This window comes from Solanum pennellii, chromosome 11 (assembly GCF_001406875.1).
Source record: "Solanum pennellii chromosome 11, SPENNV200".
Taxonomy (NCBI): domain Eukaryota; kingdom Viridiplantae; phylum Streptophyta; class Magnoliopsida; order Solanales; family Solanaceae; genus Solanum; species Solanum pennellii.
Window position 1 is genome coordinate 59,356,503 of NC_028647.1, and position 26,087 is coordinate 59,382,589.

The window sequence follows — 26,087 nt, forward strand, 5'->3', positions numbered from 1 at the left end:
TCCTAAGCTCCATCTTGACGAGCTGACGTTTGTTTAGGATCATTCACATTTATTATAAATAGTAATAAAATAAAATACATAGTATATTTTTAGTTATGAAAGATATATTAAAATAAAAGTTAACGTTTGATAATGTTTCAAAATAGAAAACCTGTCATATAAATTGAGGAGAGTTTTACTTCTTTTTTTTTTTAATCTCTTGACCAACCTTATAGTCAAAATTAGTGTATATTTTAGATTTTATTCTATGTAGTATATATTATATATGATTTTTAAATACTTTGGAATGAATAATTTCTTAATTTATGATTATGATATTTATTTTTCGATTTTTAAAAACTGATTGAGAATGATTCATGTTTATCATTTAAGCATGTACGCCACATCAAATAATACCATATTAAAATACCAATATCAGATATTCGATCCACAAATCAAAATAAAATTTTCAATTAAAAGTCGAGGAAGCATGACTATCAAAGGGATATTAAAAAACTAATATCAAATATTCGACCCATAAATTGAAAAACCAATTTTTAAAAATTGTGGGAGGTAGGGAGGATTATAGGTTTGTATGTTTTCTTCTTTTATTTATTTTCACTATTTTCTCATAATCTCACTATTTTTATGTAATGCCTCCGCTCTAATAATATTAAGTAGGGAAAATTATATGAAATGGCAAATATTCATAACTAATTATATCATAGAGGTATAGTTTAATTTATTTACATTATATAATTATAGTTTATTTTTTTTTTGCTATAATTAATGGGGTCCACAACCTATTAAGTAACCAATGGTATAAAAACCTTATTTTCTAATTTTGTATATAATTATACACAATCTAATTTTCTCTCTCCTTTTCACAATTAATTTTCTCTCTCCTTTCCACATTCTAACGTCTTCTCCTACATTTAATACTCCAATATCAGATTTGAATTTCGAATTTTTGTCCAAAATTTCAGTAATCCCTCCCGAAGTTGAAGTCCCCTCCCTAAGTCGAAGTCAATTTCGTAAGTACTCCTTAATTTTAGTTGTTTACCTTCTTTCTTTTTTTTTCTAACTTATCTAAAAATTGTATATGTGTTCTGTTTATTTTTTTTTCATATATTTTGATGAAATAATCGTTTTTTTGTTCTTGATAGATCTAAAATTCGTCAAACAATGAACGAATCGTCTACATCTTTGAGGATTACCAGAGGTAGTCCTTTGCATGTCAATGTTGTTGACATTTTACCATCCTTTTCAATGGGGCTAACTCAAGAATTTGGGGTTAATGTAGGGTCTTTGGGAAAATCAAAACAACTTATACAAGAACAAACCATGGAAGAGTTGAGATCAAAGAAAAAAAAACGACCCTATGGCAGTTCAACAAGTTATTAAAAATGTCAAAGCTAGAGGCATTAAAATTGTACAAGGTACAAGAAAGAGGAAAGCTGTAAACATTGAATCAGAGGAAAATGCTTCTGAAGTTGTCGGATCTGAAGAACTTCATAATCATGAGGTAGTGTCTTAAAACACAAACTTAGATACAATTTTTTTGTTAATTAGTTGTCAATATACAAAAACTATTAAATTAAGTATTGTATATAGTATATTCCATGTGAGTAATTGTATATAGTATATTGCATGTTTATGTTATTTTTGGTTTTTGTATATATATACAAAATAGTAATTGGACTTAGTTATACAGATGGAAAATTTGAATATATGATTAGAATTTGTATATTCTATTAGTTATATACAAATTTTTGAAGTTAGTATATATTAAGTTTACATACATATACAAAAATTGATATGTACATGTCTGTTTTAATAGCTGGTAGTAGGGATTGTATATAGATGGAAAAATATCATATGTGATTATAATTTTGTATATTGTAGTAGTTATATATAAATTATTGAATATAATGTATTGAATATGCATATACAATTAATAAAAAACATTGAATAAGTGTTAGTATATACTATATACAATTAAAAACCTGAATAACATATATCTCTTGTTATACAAATTCGTAAAATGCATTTTGTATATGTATATTTATTGCAATCTAATTGGATGTGCATATACAATAAAAGACATTGAATACGTGCTGGTATATACTATATACAAAAAAGGTAAGTTCATATACATAAACAGAAAATAATCTGTGAATGACTTATTTTTTGATTTTTTTTGTATATATAGGTAGGTATGTATATACAGAAATTAATTTGTACATGACTTATTATAAAATTGTTTTTTTTGTATATATATACTATGATTATTTCATACACTTTTTTTTATTTTTTAGGAAGTCAGATATATTTGCAATAACCGTGAAAAAAGGACAATTCACATGCAATGTTATACGCAAATAAACACATTGAATGAGCTTCAGAATAAACTGCCTCCAAAGCAATATAATCGTATATGTGCATCATCGTGTTTTGCACAGTTAACAGCAATGAGACGATGTCACGTGCAAGCACAATTGTTTAGATGCATTATGTTGAGGGAGTTGGAAGGTAGTTCTGTGAATGCAATACTTTTTTATATAAATGGCACAACGCTTCGATTCACAATACGGGAATTTGCCATTATTTCTGGTTTGAATTGTTCTGATAATGGTGCTGACTTCTACTTTGATACTGATCAACCCAATAGAATCATCGATGAGTATTTTCCAGGGAATTCTCCTGTCACTAAAGCTCGTTTGGCTGAAGCTTTTAAAGCAAAGGTATGGGGTGACAATCAGGAAGATGCATACAAGTTTGGGATTCTATATTATATACATGAGTTTATCATGTCCGCAGAACCTACTACAACAACAATAGATAGGTTGGACTTTGATCTGGTTGAAACAGGTAGATTTATGGATTATCCGTGGGGTCGGAAGGCTTTTAATGAACTTGCTAAATCCATAAACAACAAGATAAAGCCATGTGGACAGTACTACAGAATTCAGGGCTTTCCACTTCCAATGCAAGTTTGGTTCTATGAATGTTGCTCGTATGTTGATGACAAGATTGCTGTCAAGGTTTCTAGTCACATTCCTCGGATTATCAATTGGGTGACTAAGAACGACCATCCTCGGTTTGATTATTTCATGAAAATAATTTTTAATGATGCAGATAATCCGGTATGCATTTACTTAATACAATTTGTAAATTATTGAAGTTAGTATACATTTACTTACTACAATTTGTATATTACATTTTTATTATATTGACTTATAATTTTTCATGATTATGCAGATTAAGTTCAGAAATATTGAGCCAACAGCGATGGAAATTAAAATCCTGCAACTTCCACCATCGACAGAACAATCAATTTCTCAGGGCCTGCAGACTGATCACAATAAAGTTACAGATCCGGATGATGATTTCCAAAACCCGCCCAGTATAACAAGCAGAAAAGGAAAAGAAAAAGTTATTGAATGTTCTTCACCGATTAGGAAAAAGAAAAAGCAATCTGTTATAGTCATCTCCATCAACAAATCTTCAACAAAGGCAATTAAGACATACACACGAAGATCAATGGCGCGCAAAGCCACACGATCACAGTCCATCAATATCAACAGTGTTGAGAAACACAGTGATGCAGGTACGTCACACAACAATAAACATGGAGAGCAGAAAAGTGTACAAGACAGAACACAAATGGGGCAAATTAAGAAGTCAACAAGCGTTACAATTTCGCGTGATGAATTTGAAGCATCCAAAAAATCGGTAATCAAATATACAATTCAAATATATGTTATTTGAAAAGATTATATACAATTATTAATAAAATATGCACCTTTTTCACATAGGTCAAGGACGAGTTCGCTGATTTGAGAAAAATGCTTGAAGACAAATTCAAAACAGTGTTGGAAGCCATGAATTCCAAGGTATCACATGTATAAATTTTTTGTTTTAATTTTTTATATACAATATAATATATACTAATGAATACAGTTGTATAGTTATTTTTCAGGTTAATGTCGTTGATGATGATCAAGAATCACCCATCGGAGATGTTCATCACCAGCCCACATACACTCCACATGAACCCCAAAGTCAATCTGCAAATTTGACAGAACAAGAGGTATTATTTTGCAATATTTATACATTAATTCAGCCTATACACATATTGAAATGAAATAAATTGTATATAACTAAATTCAGTTTATACACATTAATTCAGTTTATACACATATTGAAATTAAATAATTAAGAACTATACTAGTATAGCTCAAATTATTATAAATCAGCATATTACTTATTTTTATACAGAATATACTACAACATATTTTCTTATATTGTTTACATTCTTTTCAGGGTACATTTGAAGATGTCATGCAAGAAACACATATCACTCGTGTTCATCAGTCAAATACCAAGTCTTCACAGTTAGGTGCACAAAAAAAATCAATAGGTCATCCAAGTGCATTAAAAGATCATGAGGTATCCGTAAATGATTATATACATTTTAAAATTTATTATAATGGTTTATAATCAATTTGTTAGATATTTAAGTTATTATTTTCTGTTTAAGCTGGGAGATAACTTGCAAGAACTAAACCCGAATTCTCCACTGTTGGATCAAGTTGTTTTGGGTGATAATTTGAATGATGTAAGGGGCACTGCCTCACAAGATCAATTAGTGTTGTATGCTACTGTGGATGCCCAGCAAAATTCCCAAAGGGAAACTGAAAGTAGCTCAAACAGTCGGGTAATATATAACATATACAATGCTGCATCTCACGAGCGTATTGCAGAAGCAGAGGAGTCTATTATAGTTGCAGCGCCTATACAAATGGTATACATGCCTGATTCAAATCAGGAAACAGTTGTAACTGAATCACAGGATGAATTGCCAGACCATCTTCTTCCAAGCGTGAACACACTGCAAAACATTGTATTACAAAAACAAGTTGAAGCTGAANATCTTTTGGCTTATTTCTACACGAACGCCTATTGTGACCTGCCATTCCACATGTGCTACATGTATTTTTCCCCTTAATCCTCGATAACTCTCTTGCTGTTTTTTTTCGAGGCTTACCTTTTGGCCTGCCAGGAGGTCGTTTAAATTTTGGAGGTAATACGTCATCAACAATAAAGCTATCCGGAATCAACCATGCCTTTACATCCGGTAAAGGATGTATAGGCATATTATATGTCTTCAACATTGTCTTTGGTTTGTATAAATCTGAGCAATATTCATCTGGTGGTAGACTCTTCCATTTCAATACCGCCCAAGCATGTTCACAAGGTATTTCCTCGTACTGAAATCTTCCACAGGTGCAAGTTTTTTCTTTTAGACAGACTACAAAATATCTCCCATCATCATTAACATTGTGCACATATTCCATTGACGGTACAACCTGCTCATTTATAAATACAATTAAATGAAATGATGTTCATACTAATATATAATATACAATTAAATTTGGTCAACACTCCTAAATATATACTTATTCTTAAATATTACCGTCATTCTTGTGCTCAATGCTTCATTATCTGCTAGTATGTCATGGTATTTTCCAATCAATGATGTGAATGTGCAGGTTGCCTCCTTCTTGTAGTCATGATTCCACCTTCCAAATAATAGCCTTACCTCTTCGAGAAATTCAAAAATAGGCAATTCTCTAGCTGAAACAAGTGCTGCATTTATACTCTCAGCAATATTTGATGTCATGTGCCATCCTCTATGTACTTGTGCATAACAAAGAGCCCATTTTTCATATCCAGCTAAATCCAAATACTCTTTCACTCTTATATCTTCTTTTTCTACAGTATCCATTAACATATCAAATTCATTCTTTGTGCAAGCTTTTGCCATTGTATAGAATACACCAGATAACTTCTCATGAGATTTTCTAAACTTTTTCTGAACGTTATTCCATAAATGCCACATACAAGCATAGTGTGGGACATTATTGTATACATTTGTAACAGCCTTTATAATGCTCTCATTTCTATCAGACACAACACACCTGTTACTCCTCTCATCGTATGCTTCTTTAAGTTGCTCAAAAAACCAAGTCCACGCAGCATCATTTTCTGAATCAATAATACCATACGCAAGTGGAAATATATGTCCTACAATGATATCAAAATCATATATTAAATGTACATATACAACAGATTCACGTACATACATATACATTATTACATATATATCTATATATATACCTGCGCCATCTGTCGTGCTTGCTGCAACAAATGTCCCATTATATGGACCTCTCGGATAACTACCATCCACCACGACTACTGGTCTACAATGATTGAATCCTTGGATAAATGTATTCAATGCAACAAATAGATAGAAGAACTCATTATTCATACTCTTTTTCATACGTATATGAGATCCCGGGTGAGTGATATCCATCATATACAAATACACAGGTAACTTTGCATATGATGCAGCTGGTGTACCCCTCAAAGATTTCAATGCTTTCTCCCTGGCCCTCCAAGCCATCATATAGTTAACATCAACTCCTAGATCAATCTTAACATCTTTTCTTATATCAGCTGGTGTATATTTACGTTTATGATCTACAAATTTAGGTTTCACAATCCCTCCTATTAAATTGCTAGTTACATGTCTTTGCGAATAAACTCTATCTTTTAAAGGACATGTATGCTTTCGGTTGAATGCTCGAATTCTGAACATTCCAGATTTGTTGATATTAGAGGCCTTTATTATCCATTCACATCCTTTAGAATAACATTCCACAGTGTAACTGCATTATATTTTTAATATAGTATACAAATTTAGTTTACAATAGGCAATACAAACATTTATACAGTTTAAAAGTCACTTTTTTGAGAGGCACACTACAATAGTATATAATTCTATCAAAAATAAAACACATGATTTATGAATATATACAATTATGAACACTGATTACATATTTTCGCTTACATAATATACAAATACTGCGAATAACATATACAATTACATGAACAGTATATAATTGTATATTACAAAATTTCAGCTTAACAAAATCATATTTTGAATTTTTTTAAAAAAAAAACCACATCACACTAACGAACGAACACAAATTCAGCTTAACAAAATCATATTTTAATTTTTTTTAGAAAACCACATCACACTAACGAACGAACACAAATCACAATTTCTAAATCCAATTTAACATTGTATAGTTATTGTAATAATAAACATGAAATTTCATCGAATAAAAACTTACCTGTATTCGATTGCAAAAATTGCTGAACTTCAGTTTCACAAACAGCAAAAAAAAATTATATTTTTGTTTCACTTGCTGTATGATTTTTTTTTTTTGAATTTGAACGTTTAGCTTAAAAAAAGGGACGTTTCCCTAAAATTGTGGCATTATCTTAATTTATTGTTAGCATATTTAACGCTTCAGTTACAAACCACTTTTTAAAATAGAATTGTATAAATAAAAAAAATAAAAACCTTTATATACAAAATTAAAGATACCTAAAATAACTAAACTATACCCATATAATGTAATTAGGTAAACTATACCCATATAATGTTATTTAATCAAATAAGTTTGTCATATATGAAATTTTCCCTATTAAGTAGTATTGTGTTTTTTTTTCCAGATAAAATCAGGGGTGTTCATGATTTGGATAAAAACTGATTTAAATCGAAAAATCAAATCAAATCGATTAAATAAATTGATTTAATTTGGGTTTTGATTTGTTTGATTTTAGATTGTTAAGAACCGATAGTATTTGGTTTGGTTATGGTATTGTTAAAAATAATCAAAGAAATAATCGAACCGAACCAACAAGTTATATAGATAAATTTAATTATTATACATACATAATATTTATATTCATAAATTTTTTGAAAGATTTTATACATGTTTGATCAAAATTTATTTATAATTACTTATGAAAAAAAAATATTCAAGGTGAGAACATTTTTCTTATTGGTTCATGTATATGAGTGTATCGAAATTCTTTGTGGGACTGAAAATGTCATTGTCTCTTCCTTCTAATGCCAAAATAGTGAATTTTAAGTTTTATTCAGTGAATTCAATGATCGACAGCTCTGTAATGGCATTCATTCTAACTATTTTTTTTGTTTGAATGGATTGTTGTCACTTTTTTCACGTTTTGAATAAATTATATCTTTTATTTTTATGTATGGCTAATAACCGAATAATCGAACCAAACCAAACAAAAACCAAAAATATCCAAACCGATAAATGTACATTATATTTGGTTTGGTTTGGTTATGATAATTTTAAAATCGATTAAATTGGTTTGATTTTAATTTTGATCAATAACCGACTCAAACCAACCCATGAACACCTCTAGTTAAAACTTTGATTTTTTATTTTGTTTGTTTGAGTTATTTCCTTAATAGGGTAATAATTAGGGAAAATGCACAAGTACCCCCTCAACCTATATCCGAAACCCCAGAGACACACTTATACTATACTAAGGTCCTATTACCCCCCAAAACTTATTTTATAAGTAATTTTCTACTCCTTTTGGGTCTACGTGACACTAGATTGAAAAAAAAGTCAACCAGCAGTGGGCCCACAAGATAGTGCCACGTAGGTCAAAAAGGGGTAGAAAATTATTAATAAAATAAGTTCAGGGGGTAATAGAACCTTAGTATAGTATAACTGTGTCTCTAAGATTTCGAGCATAGATTGAGGGGGTACTTGTGCATTATCCCTAATAATTATTATATGAATATTTTGCAGATCCAGTTCATGTATTTTTTTTACTTCGTCATTTCTAAGGGTTCATGTCAATAAATCTAAATATGAGCTTAATTTGCTCCATGCAGTTTGAAGTTCCTAAAGTCATCAGGTTGTAGCTAATTAATTAATATCTCTTAGAATTTTTCTTTTTATATCTCATGTTTCAATTCAATTAGGTAAAAGTGTATCCTCATTGTGTGGTTTGAATGATAACTTGATTAGTGATGCAATGTTGTTGTTATCAGCAATACATAATTATGTCAAATATTTTTTTCCTTTCTTGATTGGCATGATTTTGCACAATTTTTAAGAAAATTAATAATTAAGAGTGTAGTTTGACTAATATACCCTTTATCAATTAATTAATTTTTACTCCCTATGTTTCATATTAATTAATCATTTTTCTAAAAATATTTGTCCCAAATTTTGATCACTTACTAAAATAAGATAAAACTAATTAACTTTTTCCATTTTACCCCTACAATTAATATCATCATCATGCTTAATGTTTCCATAATTTCTCTTTGGAAGTTTAAACAAAATTAAAGTTCCTAAAATTTATTTGTCCAAAGAGTTCATTAAATACTTAATTACTTATTTGTACTCTTGTTTTTACCCACTTTGAAGTACTTACACCTTTTGTATGCCCTATGTCATCATAAATTATCTTGATATCTTTAAATATGGATAAAAGGTAAGATTTTAAAATATTTTATAAGCAGATAAGTATAGATATGCGCTCTTTAACTTGACTTCGACTTACATTTATATCCTCAATTTTTGGTGTGCGCAAGTAGACACCTAATCTTGCATAAAGTTAAACAAATAGACACTAACATCTAGGGGTGTCAAAAGTGAACCCAAACATAGATAGCCCACTCAACCCGCCCAGAATTTTAAGGGTTGAGCTCAAAATGATTTGAATTGGGTTCAATCTCAACCCATTCAAGCATAACCCATTTGAAGAGAATCCTCAATTGAGCCTAATTCAATCTCTACTTTTAACCCGTTTTAAAACTTTTTATCAAGATATGTTTCTATATTTAAGGTATAAATTATTATTTATTTAGCTTTTAGGGTTTATCTATCCATTTGATATTTTTTAAAAAAAATTGAGCTAAAATTCAAATTGTGATTATAAAAGTTAAATATCTATATGTTAAATTATTGGGATTAATTGGATCAAATTGAGCGGGTCAAGACCCAACCCGTTTTTAAGCCCATTTGAGCCCAAAGTAAACTTGGGCGGGTCAAGACCCAACCCGACTTCTATCTCAACCAATTTTAATATGGGAAAATTACATGGGATGACAAACATCCCTAAGTAATTATATAATAAGGGTATAGTTTAATTTATTTACTTTCTATAATTATAATTTCTTTTTTTTGGCTATAATTAATGGGGTCCACCACCTATTTCTAAACCAATCGTATAAAAACTTTTTTTTTTAATTTTTTATATAATTTTATACAAATCAATATTATCTCTCCTATTCATATTCCACCTTTTTCTCCTATAATCAATATTTCTATCCGATTTTAAATTTCAAATTGGCAAAAATTTAATTTATCCCTCCCGAAATTGAATTCAACTTTCGCAGGTAATCCTAAATTTAGTCGTGTACAATTTTTTTCCTTATTCAACAATTGTGTATGTATTGTGTTTCTTACTTTTTTTCATATTTTTTTGGTGAAATAATCGATTGTTCTTATTAGATTACAAATTCTTCAAAATCAGAATGAATGAATCATCTTCATCTATGAGGATTATCAGAGGTATTCCATTGCATGCCAATTTTGTTGACAATTTACCCTCGTTTTCAATGGGTTTGACTCAAGATTTTGGGGTTGATGTAGGGTCTATGGTAAAATCCAAACAAGTTCAACATGAACAAACAATGGAAGAATTGAGATCAAATAAAAAATATGACCCTACGACAGTTCAAAAAGTTCTTAACAATGCCAAAGCTAGAGGCATTAAAATTGTACAATGAGGAAGAAAAAGGAAAGCACTAAACAGTGATTCAGAGGAGTGTGCATCTGAAATTGACGGATCTGAAGAACATCACAATTATGAGATAGTGGCTTAAAACACAACTTTAGATACAATATTTTTGTTACTTAGGTGTCAATATACAAAAAATTGTTTGTTTAAGTAATTTTTATATCTACGTAATTGTATATAGTATATTGCATGTTTAGTACACACATGTTTTAGTTATTTATATATATCTTCCATTATTTATTTGTATATTCCTTTAATTATTGTACGTGTCTGTAGATTTGATTAGTTTATATATATTTTAAGTTATGTATAATGAATAATATACTAAGTTTTAATAGGGATAGTAGTGGATTGTATATTAAAGGCTCCATATTATTTTTGTTTTTGTATACATATACAAAAAGTAATTGTATTTAGTTATAGAGATGAGAAAATTTCACATATGATTATAATTTGTATATTTTAGTAGTTATATACAAATTATTGAAGTTAAGTATATATTAAGTTTATATATTATTGTAGTATATACAAAGTCATTTAGACAGTTGTATATATTGACATGTTTAAGTACCATATTTATGTACACATACTAATATACAAAAAAAGTAAGTTTGTATATATATACAAAAGAAACACAATTACAAATGTATATTTAATTTATACTTTTTTTGTAATGTATATAAAAAATGTATTTATATGTAGCCCTTGATTGAAATAATGTAGCTTTTCCCTGTTTTTTTTAGGTAGTCAGATTTATTTGCAAGAACCGTGAAAAAAGGACAATTCACATGCAATGTTATACGCAAATCAATACATTGAATGAGCTTCAGAATAAACTGCCTCCAAATCAATATAATCGTATATGTACATCATCGTGTTTTGCACAGTTGACAACAATGAGACGATATAATGTGCAAGCACAATTGTTTAGATGTTTTATGTTGAGGGAGTTGGAAGGCAATTATGTCAATGCAATACTTTTTTTTATATAAATGGCACAACGCTTTGATTCACAATTAGAGAGTTTGCAATAATTTCTGGTTTGAATTGTTCTGATAATGTTGCTGACTTCTGCTTTGATACTGATCAATCCAATAGAATCATCGCTGAGTATTTTCTAGGAAATTCTCCTGTCACTAAAGGTCGATTGGTTGAAGCTTTTAAAGCAAAGGTATGGGGTGACAATCAGGAAGATGCATACAAGTTTGGGATTCTATATTATATACATGAATTATCATGTCTGCGGAACCTACTACAACAACAATAGATAGGTTGGACTTTGATTTGGTTGAAACAGGTAGATTTATGGATTATCCGTGGGGTCGGAAGGCTTTTAATGAACTTGCCAAATCGATCAACAACAAGAATCACCCATCAGAGATTTTCATCACCAGTCCACTTTCAAACAAAATTTTATTTCAAATCATTCACAGAAATCATATATACAATTAATACAACACTTTTATACAATCAGATTAATAAATAATGACAAACTTATGTTTACACTGATCTTCTTTCTAATATGCAAATACTACTTCAAAAAAAGTATATAATTGTATCCTATGAGTTTTCATCTTAAAAAATTTATAAATTTTTTCGACATATACATTACTTCAGTATTTGTATATGTAAAATTAGAAATCACAGAACGTATACTACACAACTATATCAAAGGTAATGCAAATAGATATAAAACTAAAATTTCATACTTATAAACAATTAAATAACACGACTTTTGTATACAAAAAAACTTATATACAACTGCAAATTGAAATTACTGCTACAACATACTGCCGTTTACGATAAACATTGAAACCAGTTTTCAAAAGAAAAACACTCCAAAAAAAATTATATACACTTACTTATGGACACATACAATTCTCAACACACTAAGGAACACACATATATCCAAATTTGTAAATCCAATAGAACATTGTATAATTATTGCAATAATAAACATGAATTTTCATCCAATGAACCATTACCTGTATTCGAATATACAGAAAAAGAAAAAAAATAGATAAACTGCTGCTTCTTCAAAGCGCAGAAACAAGTTTATCTTGTCTTTCAATTGCTGTATACTTCTTATTTTTTGAAAAAAAATGAATTTGAACGTTTACCTTAAATTATGGCATTATCTAAATTTATTATTAGCTTATTTAACGCTTCAGTTACAAACCACTTTTTTTAAAAGAAAATTGTATAAATAAAAAACAAAAGAAACGTTATATACAAAATTAAAGATACCTAAATAACTAAACTATACTCGTAGAATGTAATTAGGTAAACTATACCCTTATAATGTTATTTAATCAATTAAGTTTGCCATATATGAAATTTTCCCTAATAATTCCAATTTCAGCCCAACACGCCCAGTTGACACCCCTACTCACATCCTACATGACATTCTATATGGCAATTTGCATTATCATGCGTGGTGACCTAGCTGTATTATGACATGGAGGATTTATGTGTTTACTCGTTCAACTTTATACAAGTTCAAATATCTGTCTATGCACAATCAAAGTCTAGGACATGAATTAAAAATGAAGCTAAATTAAAGGATACATTTATGTTTATGCTTACTTATAAAATGTTTTGATATCCTACCCATTCAAGAGGATTTTCTTTACTAGATGTTGATACTTGGATAGAGAGAGAGCAGTCTTATATATATATAGAGAGAACTATGTTTGATCTTTATGGGGAAATAAATAAGTGTCTGAAAAGGAGTCTGAATAGAAATAAGACTTCCTCATAGATTTAATCGAATTGATGTTTTCAGACTCATTAAGAGATTTTTTATAAGAAAGAAAATAAATACACTTAATGATCTAATGTCTAAATATAGATTTAGACCTCCATTAAATACAAACAAATGAGGCTATAGAATACAATGATTCATGATTTGATTCTAAGAAGAAATCAATTATATAAAAATTATTAATATTTTTTTAAAAGTTCAAAGCCTTGATTTGATTCTAACTTTAGATCATTAATATGCTTGAACCACCCCTGAACACTTTTTAATTATGTTTGAAAAAGCCATTTAATTATCTAGTCATCACTCACAAACAATAGTCATATAAAAGAATTCTCAAGAACTCGTGGGATGTCAAACCCAAGAACAAAATCCACAAATTCGTATATTAGGGGTTATTTTAAAATATAAAAAAAGAAAGTCAACTACTAATATTGTATAATTTGATTTTAAATTTTTTTGATGCACTAATTATTCTTTTTTTTAAAAAAAGGTTACTCTACCTAGATTAAACACCCTTCATGAAATTTTTAGCTTTGTCAATACGCCAGACCTTAACCTAACATCATGGCTCTACTGCTTGATTATGACAATTTTAATTAGGAAAAAAAAAGTTATAAATTCAATCTAAAACCTAATTTACTAAATTAACTCAAGTCTCCTAGTTAAAACAAGAGTAGGTAAAGAAATTTTAGCACATGACAAAATCTATTCAAAGGGATCTTTTGAATAATGAAATGGAGATGGTAGGGACCTCCATTTTTGAATAGGTGGTGATAATAGCAAATTGAGGAAGTTGCAATGCCAAGCAAAGCAAAACCCCACTCTCAACCAAATATCTCTCACCCACTCTTTAAAAGATAGAGAAAACATTAAAAGTGGAGGAAGAAAAATGTCACTCTCTTTTCTCACTTCATCATCATTATCATCATGCTCCATTTAGCAAAAGTATTTCCATTTTCTAAGTGCAAAATTTCCTAATATATATTTGGAAGTTGTTTGTTAATCAATCAAACCAACAAGAAGTTTTGTGAAAAAATTGAAAAATAATCCATATTTTAGTTGTTTACTTGAAAACAAAACCTTCCTATTATAATACTCACATTGATTTAAAAAAAAAAAAATGAACAGTCTGATACACAAAGTTCTCATTATGTGTGAAGTTTGTAAAAGAGCTAACCACAAAGGTCTTTAATTACACATTGATAATGGAAATTAAAAAATACAGCATTGATACATTTTAATATGTCATAGCAAGTGATTTGTCTTCTTTTTCTGGGTCAATAATACTATTTTTTTTACTTTTCGTTATTTTTTGAGTGACCTGATAATATAAAATTATTTTTGTTTGTCAATGTACACAACTTAACTCTTACTTTATGAGCCATTCCCATGCTATATTTACCTACTTCTCACTTCCCTTCCACATCCTCCATTTGTTTATAAACTTTTGTAGTTCAACTCTAAGTCACTCTTAGCCTTGTCCTAGAACAAAGATAAAAGTTCCAAACCTCCAATGCTATGTTTGCACTCTAAGTAATGTGTTATATGTACTAACACACCATATTTTTGCCTCCCAAAGAAGCAGATAAAGCAACATGAAATATGTATTCTTATAGCAACCTAACAATCTATTCTTTCTTGATTTGAAGAACTAGAATCTTGATTTTTTTTTCCTTCGATGGATTCGTTCAAGCAAACAGCAACAGGTTTTCTATACAACCCTGATTTAAGTAGAGATTCAGAATCTGAACTCTCAGGAGTTCTTGAAATTCATGTCCACCATGCTAGGAACATTCACAATATCTGCATCTATAACAATCAAGATGTGTACGCCAAATTTTCACTTACGTACAATCCTGATGAAGCTATATCAACAAGGATCATAAATGGTGGTGGCAAAAATCCAGATTTCAATGAAGATTTAGCAATGAAAGTTTCCCAAGTTGATTCCATCCTCAAATGTGAGATTTGGATGCTTAGTAGAGCCAAAGCCTTGATGGAAGATCAACTCTTGGGATTTGCTTTAGTTCCTATTTCTTCAGTTGTTGGCAAAGGAAAAATCACTCAAGATTTTAGCCTTTCATCAACTGATTTGTTTCATTCCCCTGCTGGTATAGTTAAACTGTCCCTTTTCTTGAATACCAACAACCTCATTTCAGTATCAAACAATCCTTCGTGTTCACCGTCATCTTCTTCTTCTATAAGTTCAGAAGTTGTGCTACTAGACAGAAATACATCTCAAGCTATTCTTGATCCAGTTGAGTATTCAAGAATAGAGTTCCCTGAGATCAGTTTAGTTAAAGAGAATCAAGAAATGGTGTCTCAATATTTTGACTTAGGAGGTTCATTTCTCCAACTTGCTGCATTCCACAGTCATCATCATCATGATCAACAACAACAGCCACAAGATGACTATGAAATGGCTGCAATGAATCCATCAGAAGATGATATTTCTCCTAAACAAACTTGTTGGTTCCTTAGCTCCTCAAGTTCTCTAAGTGATGAGAGGATCTCAGCAGATTCCTCCCCAGATAAACACAGCAATGATATAAAAAAAAAGGACTCAATTAAGAAAGAAAATGAAGAATTGAAAGAACCCCATGTGCTTTTCTCAGCTCCATTAGGGAATATCATCAAGATTGATGCAGAACAATCAGGTATGCAACAGCAGATAGTGGATATGTACATGAGAAGTATGCAGCAGTTTACCGAGTCGTTAGCAAAGATGAAACTACCAATGGACTTGGATAAAGCTGATCAGAAAGATCATGGAAGCTCATCATCAGATATGAACAACAACAGGAAAGAAAATTCAAGAGTATTTTATGGTAGCAGAGCCTTCTTTTGAACTATGTCTCATCATGGTATTCAATATCTGGTTTTAGCACTGTTTTGGTCATCATCTTCTCCTGTCCTGCTTAGAATGACATAACAAAAGTAACTTTATAGTAGTTATTCCCATAAGAGAATTGCTCTCATTAGCCAAAATTCCATATATGATTTTGATTCATGTTTTTCTTGCAACTGAGTTATGTATGTAAAAGTGAATTAGTCATGCCATTGAAAATTGTTGAAGGAACTAGAGGGAAATTTTGTTCATTTTCAATTCAATAGACTATTGATTGGTCAAGTAAAGGTGCTAAGGCCAACAGACTTTTGGCATCCACTTTTGAGGTAAGGCTGCATTGACAATTGGATGCCTTCCACATATGAAGCTTAAAATGCTATTGAAGAATTATTATTTGTGTAGAGACCAACACCAACAAAAGTATAAGAAAAAATTACAATAAGAATCTGCATAAAGCTGGTAAATGTAGGATAAAAAGTAACATGCAAGTTAGACTACTACCAATATTGTATTATTCAACTAGACAAATTTACAGGTCTTCTTGAATCCTCCATCTATAGCTAGTTGGTCTTCTTGAATCCTCCATCTATAGCTAGTTTAACATATGAAGCAGAGATGGGAGTTGGAATATATTACTAAATCTTAAGGATCTAAAAGATAAATATGAAGTTCACCTAACAATGTACATTTATTGGGAAAAAAGGAGCTTCCTTTTCCATTTGTCAATGATTATATGTATCTGGAATTGACAAGAGGGTATGAACATGGTGCATACCATTTACCAGTAAATCCAGCATCTTTACTGTGTCAATTATTTTACAGATAAAAGAAGTGAAATATGTACAAGGGGCGCGAGTCCTGAAGTCAAGATCTTTAGGGTCGTCGTTCAGGAGCAGAACTCACTTTCGACCCATCCTCACCAAACGCTGCTGGTGCTTCTCGGCGGCCGCCTTATCAGCAGCTTCACGCTTCAGTGCCCTCTTGGCACGCCGCCCAACAAGTTCTTTAGAAGCAGCAGTCTCCTTATTGGGCACGCGGGAAGAACCAGCACCCGATTCCTGAGGGTTTGGTCGATAAACAGGCCTCGCTTCTTGCCTTCCTGCACTGACATATCCATTGTCTCCCCATCGTCTATTGCCTATACGGAGTCTTGAAGAACTGCTAATGAAATAATCTTCTGTAAAATCATCGTCTGCATCATCATACATGTACATGTCATCCATGTCATCATCAATCTCCGTCTTTTCCTCCACAATCAAAGGTTTAAACCATGATGCCCTGAGGAGAAGGCAAACACTCTCCTCAAACATGTAGTCCTGAAGGCTGTTAAAATGGACAAATAATTATTACTCAAGAGAACAGAAGTCACCAGCTAGAAATAGAATTCAAAATCCAAAAAAGAAGCATAGATGGCAAACACAGAAACAGCGCCCTTATCAAAAATGGAACTAACAATGTATTAGTTATGTCAATATGTGAAAGGAAAAAGAGGTCTAGCAAAACTTTTGGTCCTCAATACAACCTAACACAGCATTCATACTTTGAATAGCAAACTGCATATTTTAAAGTAGTTAATATCATGACAACACCACAGTATTCTTCTTAAGTAGGAGGATTTGAAATTACCACAGTTGCTTCCCATTTAGATCCCAATGTTTTCAGGTATATTAGCAAGGAATAGAGACAAGATTATTTTAAGTACCATTCTGAAACAGTGGAGATTCATGAGACACTAGAAGAGGATAGACATCTGATAGTTACTGGATGCACACCTCTTCAGCTTGGTAAACCAATGACAGGAAGATACTTAGAATCAACGTGCTCTACCGTATAATGGGAACTTTCCATGAAAAATGACATGAAGTAGCTGTGTTGTTCAGGCAATTTGCCTTCCCAATTCATCTATGGGGAGATGGGTTCTGGTAAAAATTGGGAGTTTGAATAATATGGAATAACTGATAAGCGAACTTTGTATTAAAGAGGCCACTGGAGAAAGAAATCCAGAAGAAAGTATCAACTTTAAGATCAGAGAATAGAATGTATGTGTTTTTTGATCATATTTGCAACCTGCAGGGACAAGTCGAAAGAAAACAAGGACAGATTCACTGGTTGTTATGAATAATATAGCTTAGAGGCTTTCCATGAATAATGAAAGCAAGTAGTTATCTAAACCTCTCTACATTAAACTCTTGCTATGCTTCACAAGACTTCAAATCTCCCTCCTTAGTCCTTGCATATGGAGGTTGCATCAACACCCAACAACCAAAACAAAGATAAGGGCACAAGGCAACTCATATACCACACAATTTTAAGGTTAGATCCCCCCAAGGAGCTGGCCTAGTCGTAGAGGAGTTGGAGTGACACGTTCGGAACCAAGGTTTGACCAATAAAGATACTAAGCTATATGAATACTTCTCATCTACCTAAACCTTGATGCACAGATTTATCAAGTGTCTAGTGGAGATAGCAGGCCCCCGATGGATAATCGAGGCACAGACACAATAGAAAATTATTTAAAAATTAAAGGTGAAGTTATCAAGGTAACTGGACGGTACGAAACATAATTGGAGAATTTGAAATCAATATGTCAATCCAGCAAATGTGACAATGACAAGGTACTAACCTGCAAGCTTGATAGACATAGAAACCATCCAAATAGACGTCAAATTTAAGAAAATCGTAGCAAGTCACAAACTTATAAAAAAAACGTTCTGCTATTCTCAATCTCATCAATGAACACATCTTTCCACCACTGTGCTCATGGTTTCATAATATCATTCACCATTAAAATATAACAGTGTTAATCAGATAACAGTTATCTGACCGAGTTCATTAGCATCACGAGGTTTCACAAATATTTAAATAAAGGAAGTTAACTCAAAATTAATCAGTTACCTTCCATCAAGTGAGCGATGGATGTAGAGAAACTCAAATGGATGCTTACACTGAGGACATGTTGGTTCCTCTTTATAGGTAGCCCAGCGAAGGATACAAGTCACGCTGCACACAAAGCAAGGAGAATAATATTATCATAACAACATTTTCCGTAATTACAAAGAAAAGAAGATAAATACACCCTTGAAAGTTCTGCAGAATGCAAACTTTCAAACTTAGAATATCAGTACACCTGTGAGAAAACAGTTTCATAGTAATAAAGTCTAGTAAAAACTGAACATAAATGAAGTATGACAGTCGTAACAACAAACAATGTACCCAAGGTAATCCCACAAGTGGGGTTTGGAGAAGGTGGTGTGGATGCGGACCTTACCCCTACCATGAAGGTGGAGAAGTTGTTCCGATAGACCCTCAGCTCAAGTAAAACATTTTCAAGCAGGTATGAAAAGTAAATACATTGTGAAAAAATCATGATGAAAATAATGGAAAAAAGAACTATAGCAATAACAAATAGTACGTCGTAATCAAAGCAAAGAGAACATGTGATAATAACGAAGAATAAGATACCACGGAAGTAATAATAATAAAAAATATTGATAAGGAAAACTAGACAACGCTTGACTACCAACTAACCCCTTCTATCTTAATTATCAAACTCCATATCCTTCTATCTAGAGTCATGTATCATCTGTTAGCTGCAGGTATGTCATGTTATGAACTTATGTCTAATCACATCCTCAATAATTCTTTGGCCTATCTCTACTTCCACCTTTCTCAGACACACTATGGTCAACCTCTCACACCTCCTCACTAGAACATCTGAGCATCTCCTCTTTACATACCCGAACCATCTCAATCTTTCTTTCCTCATCTTGTCCACCACTAAGACCACTCCATGAAACTTACCTTTTAAGTCTTGGTGAAACATTCTAATCTCCATGGAGAAGACTTATGTATTGATCTTCACTTCCAGATATACGTCTTGAGTCACGTCACTCTTGTCTTAGTCCAGCTTAACCTCAACCTAGACACCAAGGTTTGTCTCAAAAACTCTAGCCTACCGTTAAATCCATCGTGTGTCTCATCAATCAATATTACGTCATCTACAAATAATATACACCATAAAACCTACCCTTAGATATGTCGCATCAATTCATCCATCACTAAGGTAAAATAAAAATTGGATAAATTTTTTATCCTTGGTGCTACCCCATCATATATGAGAAGTGTTTCGAGTCTCCCCCTTTATGGTTTTCCAGGTCTTAGCTCCATCATACATATCCTTTGTCGCCTTAATGTATGTTATAGATTCACCATAACACCCCTCCTTAGATATGTCGCATCAATTCATCCATCACTAAGGTAAAATAAAAATGTGATAACTTTTATATCCTAGGTGCGACCCCATCACATATGAGAAGTGTTCCGAGTCTCCCCTACTGTGGTTTCCCCGTTCTTGGCTCCATTGTACATATCCTTTGTCGCCTTAATGTATGTTATAGGTACATCTCTAACCTTCAAACATCCTCAAAAAACCATCTAGGGACTTTGTCTTATGGTTTCTCTAGATCAATGAAGACCAAATGTACAATCTCTCTTCATCACCCTGTACTACTCCACCAATTTCCTTATGAGATGAATGGCTTATGTAGCTGATCATCACGCCATGAAATTGAATTGGTTCTCGATAATAGACACACCTTGTCACCCTCATCTCCACCATCATCTCCCAAACATTCATATTGTGACACAGCAACTTGATACCCCTATAGCTATTGCAATTTTAGATATCAATCTTATTCTTGTAAACCAGAAACATTGTACTCTACATCCATAACTCGAGCATTTTTTGTCGTCCTAAAAATGAAATTAAACAACCCAATCAGCTGGTCAATACCAGTCTTGCTTGCACTCTTCCAAAATTCCACTGAGATCTTATCTGGCCCGATAGCTCTCTACCTTCTCATCTTACAAATAATCTCCTCAAACTTTATACCTCTACGGTACCCAAAATTTGGACAACTCTCGGAGTTCTCAAAATCACCCAGTAGAATAATCTTCATACAAGAGTTCATGAAAGTATGTTTGACATCTTTACCTAATGTGTGCCTATTTTATTAATACTTTTCCTTCCTTGTTTTTGATGGACTTCACTTGGTTCAGTCGCAAGCTTTTTTCTTTCACCCTACATAGTCTATAAACGCCCTTCTCCTCCTCTTTCACTGTTTCTCAATTAAAAATAGTTGCTTAAATATGCAAACATATGTGATTCTCCATCCTATTCATTAAGCTCCATTTATTACCATATGATGAGATGATCATTGTGACGAAAATAGTTACAATATCATCTTATTGGATATTTACGTAAAAAAACAAATTGAAAGAGATAAGGTCATCTAAAACAGGAAACTGAACAGAAACGAATCAAGTCTGTGCTGATAAAATGGCGTAAACAGAGAAAAGAGAATCGTTCTTTAGACAAACCAGTAGGCATGCTCGCAACCTTTTACAAGGGCAGTTTCTTGAAGCACTATCTTATTCAAACAAACAGCACAAATCCCATGATGGTTATTCTCGCACCCAACTCGGGATGTTTCCTCAGTTGTGCTCTTCATTTTGTTCTGAAATGAAAACCCATATCAATCCATATCCAATGTACCCAATCCCAATATCTCGACTAAACACCATCCATGCAGGAAAAATATAGAAATAACAAACTCCAAGTTATTGTAACTTCACAAAATAAAAGATAAAAGTTAGATAAGCATGGCCATATAGAACGTCTATTAGCAAAGTTTATCCATAGAAACATCTACTTCACTGCAACTAGTTTGTGCGTCAATCAAAACTTTCTGTGAACATGTACAAATAACAACAAGTATCAATTGTCACCAAAAACCTCCCCCATCACACAAATCTTCACTCAACTACATGTAAATACCAAACTAATCCAGGATACCGTATTTTACTTTCTCACAGTTGCATCCTCTATATCCATTTCATTCCAACACTCACCATCACACAAATCTTAATTCAGATAAACAACTAAACTTCCAAGAATCTACCACTACAATAGCAGACGAAAAAGACCCTTATCCACAATAACAAAAACAATAACAGATCAAAACATCCATAATCATTTCAAGGGAAAAAAATGAATCTTGGATCAGACTAAACACTCGAGCAATTAATAAACTAAAAAATAGCCCCTAATCACAAACCCTCTTCTATAATACACACAATGGGGGCAGCTATTACTTCACAATCCTCAAAACCCACATAACTATTTCAAGAAAAAATTGGATCTTGAACGACAAATAGCTAATAAAAGAAGAAAAAAACCCGATTTACCTGGGGTTCAATGAATAGATCTTGCATGTCGTTGAAGAGTTGTGGAGATTCAAACTCGACAACTGTAGCCATATGGTGAAGTTAGGGTTGAAAAGGGGTCAAGAAAATGGTAAAAAAATAGAGAAACGGAGAGATAATTATACACTCTACCGACTAGATTTCAGTATATATGTGTGGAAAGGGATGAAATTACAGAAAATTTATCAGATTGATTCCCTAGGATTATTCTTGATTCCAAAAGGAAATGGAGCTTCGAAGAGAAGGGACGAAGCCAAGGCGGATCCACATACAAGAACTATTATATAGGATGTCCCACGTAACTCACCATAACCAACCAACTCACCCAACAACAAAAATTGGGGATTACAGTTTATATCTATTGATGATATTATAAAGGGAAAAAGGGTGGAAGGTGTCTCTCAAATATGCAAACTTTATAATGTTTCTACTTTATTAATAGTTTGGTAATTTTGATTTAATATTATTTGTTAGGGAGCGCATCGGATTTTGTGTGAAAATTTTTAACGCGAATTTGAATTTAATTAGATTTTAATATGAATATCGAACACTAGATGATGAAATCAAAAAAAAAATCAATTTGAAAAACACACTTTAATGGTGTATGTAATATACTCTCTCCTTTATTTGCACAAATATTTCTCAAAATAGTAGTTTAAACTTTCTCTGGACTCAATATTTCTCAAGATAGTAGTTTAAACTTTCTCTGGACTCACTCTAATTTTCAAAATCAATGTAAGGAAAATACTAGTTCCAAAGACTTTTTAGCAAAACTCAATAAATAGAATTCATGTAGAAATACAAGCATGAACAGCAACCCAAAAATGTCATTGTGTAAAATATTGAAATCTCATAAATAAAAATTAAGAATTCGGAATAAGAACATAACTCATATCAAGAATTCTACGAAAATTGAGGATAAAACTCTTGATTGATTGAATTTAGATGCAGGACGTGAGGACGAACTTAGTCAATCATTTTAAGAATAGCTTTACATACTTGAGAAGATGAGATTGACTTGAAACTTTGAACGGAGGCTTGAAGCTGGTGAGCCTTAGGTTCTTCTTTGAGAGAACTTTAAACGTGTGAATTTGATTTCCCTAAGGGTTGGTCATGAACGGGGAAATTATTGGCTATGTGATAGACTTGAGAAATTTAATTGAGGATAAAAGTCAAGAATATCCTTGTGAAAATGTAAGAATACCATAAAAATTAAAGAAAACAACCTTTAATGAATCTTGTCGATAAAATCGGCCGATCTGGAGGTACCCTTGTTGAAATATTCAGCGAGTCACCCAGTAAGGCTTTAGATCGCCAAAATATTGAGAGACTAGATTTTCAAGACATTTTGGTGAGGTAATCCAGCGAGTCACCAATTGGGCAGGTGTCCTCACTGAATTTCTCAATCCACACAATTTCCATTAAAACGAACATAACTTTTTACTTCAAACTCCTATTTATGCAAAATTTATGGATTTGGATAGAAGACTCGTAGATATTTAACTTATTAGGTCATGGGCCACTAACACTTTATATATTGAGAGTTGTGATCGATTGAAGTGCACCTTAATATGAACTCATGCAAGAAATTAGCCAATAGAAATGTTTTGAACTTGACTTGGTGTTCGAGGTTCTTATGACCCTAGATCACGTTAAATATCCTTGATACACTTGGTAAAGTACCTTGAAAAACACGATCAAGTAGGACATCGCCCTATTCAAGCTCATATACTTGCGACGAAGGATTCAAATTTTTAAAAGTAGAGTTGTGAGGTGTTGCATTTATTTCAGTAAACTTCTAAATTACTTTTGCATGTAATTTCCATCATCATGCCCATATTTGTGTATTTTTTGAGTTGCGCGGTGTTAAATAGACAAATCTTGTGTCTTAGTCATCATCATATCATCAATATAGTGAATTATGACTTGAATCAATCTCTTATCATTATCAAAGCATTTTAGGCCATAATATGATAGGAATCGAACTAAAAATTTTAGGCCAAAATTTTAACTTGATGTCTAATCCTCTTGGTGCGATGAAACTTGAATTCACTATCTTACCCTTAATCAATGACATATTATGCCAAAGTGCAATGAGTCTCACCCCCCCAAGCCTATGTAAATTTATTACTCAATTATGTTGGTTACAAGGATAATATTATATTTATAATGCTAAGGAATTACAGAATAGTTAGGTAGAACATACTCCGTAGACGGGCTAGTAATTACAGCAAGGTTATCAACTTATTACATATAGATGTCCTAATTAGTCTAGTAGAGATAGTTACTTAGGTCGGACCAGTGGATTATGCAACTTCGTCAACAGTGACCTGCATACAAGAATAATAAATTCAACTGTAAAACCTATGTTTCAAATTAATGCATATATTGGTAACGAAACAAATTTACTAATCACATTTGAATTGTAGTAGACTAATCAAGGGATTAAATCAAATCAGATCTTTATTTTCTAAGGTAGGTATTTGAAATTAAAATTACTCTAAAAGTTACATATTATATTAACTCCATGAGGAACACTACTGCTAATTGTCCTTCCTTTTCTATATGTAAACTCATCATTCAGCTATTTGTGTCGTTGATGTCTTTATTAATTTATAAAATCTGTCTTCATAACGTATTATAATATTAAACTAAAAGTAAAATAAGAAACAAAAAATAAGACAAAGTATACAGAGAACAAGAGCAAACTCTCTTTTTCCCTATTCTATTGTAAGTGTATTTACAAATATGACTAGATAAAGAGAATGTCATAAACATGACATAAAGGGAGAAGATTATGGAGGAAGTGTGAAACATAGCATAAAAAATAGAAATCATAGAGTAGGTGGAACATAATAGTGAATAGCAATAGGAATATAGAGAGAGTAACATGCTATATACATATTTTTTATTGTTTTTTCATCTGATATTTGATATCAAAGTCCGACTATATCTAAAGTTGCGCCTACATTAAAGAGTAAAACGTTCTCTAATAAAAATGATTTCGTACCCAAAAGCACTCGAATATGATAACTCTTCATTAAGGTAGACTTTTTTTCATTATTATTCATAACATGCTAGACTTTTTCTAATTATGTTTGGCCTGTTATTATGTCGAATTGATAACATGGACAAATCTCATATGTTCATTTGGTTATCACTAAAACCGTAGTGATGTAAAAAGAGGGTGAAGAGAAAGAAATTAATTTATGTCTTTCATATGAAACACACATTTTATTACACTTTTTTCTTAAGATAATCATGTTAAAATAATATATTTAACTTATAATAGATCATTTATTATTATGACTTATGCATAAAGAAGTTTAAACATAGGATTGAAAAACAATCATATAAAGGTCATGACTAAATCTTTTTGGTGGAGAAGTAATTAAATTGAAATTAAAAGCTTACAACAGAAATATTTGGTCAATTTGAAAGTATGAGTCCAGAGCCTAAAGGTTATAAAATATTAACAAAAATTTTAAAAGGTATGTAAATTTTTATTTTAACTAAAACGGC

General features: G+C 31.7%; 3 protein-coding genes and 1 pseudogene across 3 annotated transcripts; 2 read left to right on the forward strand and 2 right to left on the reverse strand.

Annotated features, from left to right (window-relative positions):
* The first annotated feature begins 1,137 nt into the window (after nucleotides 1-1,137).
* LOC107004005 lies at nucleotides 1,138-4,918 on the forward strand (annotated as a pseudogene).
* A 1-nt stretch (nucleotide 4,919) lies between these two features.
* Nucleotides 4,920-5,887, reverse strand: LOC107003369 (the record flags this gene model as incomplete). The annotated part of the gene is made up of 2 exons (XM_015201686.2): nucleotides 5,459-5,887; nucleotides 4,920-5,351 (listed from the first exon to the last, which is right to left on the reverse strand). Coding segments are annotated over exons 1-2 (858 nt in total), but the record flags the coding sequence as incomplete, so codon positions are not given.
* An 8,757-nt stretch (nucleotides 5,888-14,644) lies between these two features.
* LOC107004661 lies at nucleotides 14,645-16,583 on the forward strand. Its single transcript, XM_015202954.2, has one exon. The coding sequence runs from the start codon at nucleotides 15,132-15,134 to the stop codon at nucleotides 16,299-16,301; it is 1,170 nt and encodes a 389-aa protein (XP_015058440.1). The 5' UTR covers nucleotides 14,645-15,131; the 3' UTR covers nucleotides 16,302-16,583.
* A 184-nt stretch (nucleotides 16,584-16,767) lies between these two features.
* LOC107004662 lies at nucleotides 16,768-22,918 on the reverse strand. The gene is made up of 4 exons (XM_015202955.2): nucleotides 22,548-22,918; nucleotides 21,681-21,817; nucleotides 19,197-19,301; nucleotides 16,768-17,624 (listed from the first exon to the last, which is right to left on the reverse strand). The coding sequence occupies exons 1-4, from the start codon at nucleotides 22,617-22,619 to the stop codon at nucleotides 17,201-17,203; spliced, it is 738 nt and encodes a 245-aa protein (XP_015058441.1). The 5' UTR covers nucleotides 22,620-22,918; the 3' UTR covers nucleotides 16,768-17,200.
* Between the last annotated feature and the right edge of the window lie 3,169 nt (nucleotides 22,919-26,087).

What these genes read in the sequence shown, in the direction of transcription:
- LOC107004661 (XM_015202954.2), top strand. Translation starts at nt 15,132, where the DNA reads ATGGATTCGTTCAAGCAAACAGCAACAGGTTTTCTATACAACCCTGAT.
- LOC107004662 (XM_015202955.2), bottom strand. Translation starts at nt 22,619, where the DNA reads ATGGCTACAGTTGTCGAGTTTGAATCTCCACAACTCTTCAACGACATG. An exon ending in GGTTGCGAGCATGCCTACTG is followed by an intron (nt 19,302 to 21,680) that starts GTTTGTCTAAAG and finishes CTTTGTGTGCAG; the next exon opens with CGTGACTTGTATCCTTCGCT. An exon ending in CATCGCTCACTTGATGGAAG is followed by an intron (nt 17,625 to 19,196) that starts GTAACTGATTAA and finishes CCATTTTAACAG; the next exon opens with CCTTCAGGACTACATGTTTG.